At 53.3% G+C, this 2,513-nt stretch overlaps 1 protein-coding gene across 1 annotated transcript; it reads right to left on the minus strand.

Annotated features, from left to right (window-relative positions):
- Window positions 1-393: 393 nt before the first annotated feature.
- On the minus strand, window positions 394-1,125 carry LOC135567172 (basic proline-rich protein-like; the record flags this gene model as incomplete). The annotated part of the gene is made up of 2 exons (XM_065014603.1): window positions 1,107-1,125; window positions 394-1,034 (listed from the first exon to the last, which is right to left on the minus strand). Coding segments are annotated over exons 1-2 (660 nt in total), but the record flags the coding sequence as incomplete, so codon positions are not given.
- Between the last annotated feature and the right edge of the window lie 1,388 nt (window positions 1,126-2,513).

A 2,513-nucleotide genomic window follows, 5' to 3' on the forward strand; every position in this document is an offset into this window, starting at 1 on the left:
GTTTCCAGCCCCATAGAGCCTTAGGACAGTGTTGTTTCCAGCCCCATAGAGCCTCAGGACAGTGTTGTTTCCAGCCCCATAGAGCCTCAGGACAGTGTTGCTTCCTGCCCCATAGAGCCTCAGGACAGTGTTGTTTCCAGCCCCATAGAGCCTCAGGACAGTGTTGTTTCCTGCCCCATAGAACCTCAGGACAGTGTTGCTTCCTGCCCCATAGAGCCTCAGGACAGTGTTGCTTCCTACCCTGCTAATGGTAGGACATTGTTATACGGTAATTATGTCGGAACAAGTGACGTGAAGCAGTAGACAAACAGACACTGCCTCTCACCTGTAGCAGTATGTTACCATCAGAGATGACTGACTAAAGAGTTGGAAACAGAACGTTAACCCTCTGACAGATCCTCTCTGTCCCGGGGTCTCTGTCCCGGGGTCTCTGTCCCGGGGTCTCTGTGCTGGGGTCTGGGGGTCTCTGTCCTGGGGTCTCTGTCCCGAGGTCTCTGTCCCGAGGTCTCTGTCCCGGGGTCTCTGTCCCGGAGTCTCTGTCCCGGGGTCTCTGTCCCGGAGTCTCTGTCCCGGAGTCTCTGTCCCGGAGTCTCTGTGCCGGGGTCTCTGTGCCGGGGTCTCTGTCCCGGGGTCTCTGTCCCGAGGTCTCTGTCCCGAGGTCTCTGTCCCGGGGTCTCTGTCCCGGGGTCTCTGTCCCGGGGTCTCTGTCTGAACCTTCAGGATGACCTCTATCCTCTGTCCCGGGGTCTCTGTCCCGGGGTCTCTGTCCCGGGGTCTCTGTCCCGGAGTCTCTGTCCCGGGGTCTGGGGGTCTCTGTGCCGGGGTCTCTGTGCCGGGGTCTCTGTCCCGGGGTCTCTGTCCCGGAGTCTCTGTGCCGGGGTCTCTGTCTGAACCTTCAGGATGACCTCTATCCTCTGTTCCGGGGTCTCTGTCCCGGGGTCTCTGTCCCGGGGTCTCTGTCCCGGGGTCTGGGGGTCTCTGTCCCGGGGTCTCTGTGCCGGGGTCTCTGTCCCGGGGTCTCTGTCTCGGGGTCTCTGTCCCGGGGTCTCTGTCCCGGGGGTCTCTGTCCCGGGGTCTCTGTCTGAACCTTCAGGATGACCTCTAACCTCTGTTCCGCAGCATCATCCCGTTCCAGCGACCTCTGAAAATCAAGGAGCTGCTCCAGAAGGTCACAGAGGCCTTTGGACAACAGATGGACCTCTTCTACACAGACAAAGAGGTAGACAAGATAACACAACACAATATCACATCACAACATGACGTAATGGTGTCACACCACAGCATGACGTAATGGTGTCACACCACAACATGACATAATGGTGTCACACCACAGCATGACGTAATGGTGTCACACCACAGCATGACGTAATGGTGTCACACCACAGCATGACGTAATGGTGTCACACCACAACATGACGTAATGGTGTCACACCACAACATGACGTAATGGTGTGACACCACAGCATGACGTAATGGTGTCACACAACATGACGTAATGGTGTCACACCACAACATGACGTAATGGTGTCACACCACAACATGACGTAATGGTGTCACACCACAACATGACGTAATGGTGTCACACCACAACATGACGTAATGGTGTCACACAACATGACGTAATGGTGTCACACCACAACATGACGTAATGGTGTCACACCACAACATGACGTAATGGTGTCACACCACAACATGACGTAATGGTGTCACACCCACAACATGACGTAATGGTGTCACCCACAACATGACGTAATGGTGTCACACCACAACATGACGTAATGGTGTCACACCACAACATGACGTAATGGTGTCACACCACAACATGACGTAATGGTGTCACACCACAGCATGACGTAATGGTGTCACACCACAGCATGACGTAATGGTGTCACACCACAGCATGACGTAATGGTGTCACACCACAGCATGACGTAATGGTGTCACACCACAGCATGACGTAATGGTGTCACACAACATGACATAATGGTGTCACATCACAGCATGACATAATGGTGTCACACAACATGACATAATGGTGTCACACCACATCATGACGTAATGGTGTCACACCACAGCATGACATAATGATGTCACACCACAACATGACATAATGGTGTCACACCACAACATGACGTAATGGTGTCACAACACAGCATGACGTAATGGTGTCGCACCACAGCATGACATAATGGTGTCGCACCACAGCATGACATAATGGTGTCACACCACAGCATGACGTAATGGTGTCACACCACAGCATGACGTAATGGTGTCACACAGCATGACGTAATGGTGTCACGTCACACCACAGCATGACATAATGGTGTCACACCACAGCATGACATAATGGTGTCACACCACAGCATGACGTAATGGTGTCGCACCACAGCATGACGTAATGGTGTCGCACCACAGCATGACGTAATGGTGTCGCACCACAGCATGACGTAATGGTGTCACACCACAGCATGACGTAATGGTGTCACACCACAGCATGACGTAATGGTGTCACA

Source organism: Oncorhynchus nerka, unplaced genomic scaffold (assembly GCF_034236695.1).
Source record: "Oncorhynchus nerka isolate Pitt River unplaced genomic scaffold, Oner_Uvic_2.0 unplaced_scaffold_2466, whole genome shotgun sequence".
NCBI classification, from domain to species: domain Eukaryota; kingdom Metazoa; phylum Chordata; class Actinopteri; order Salmoniformes; family Salmonidae; genus Oncorhynchus; species Oncorhynchus nerka.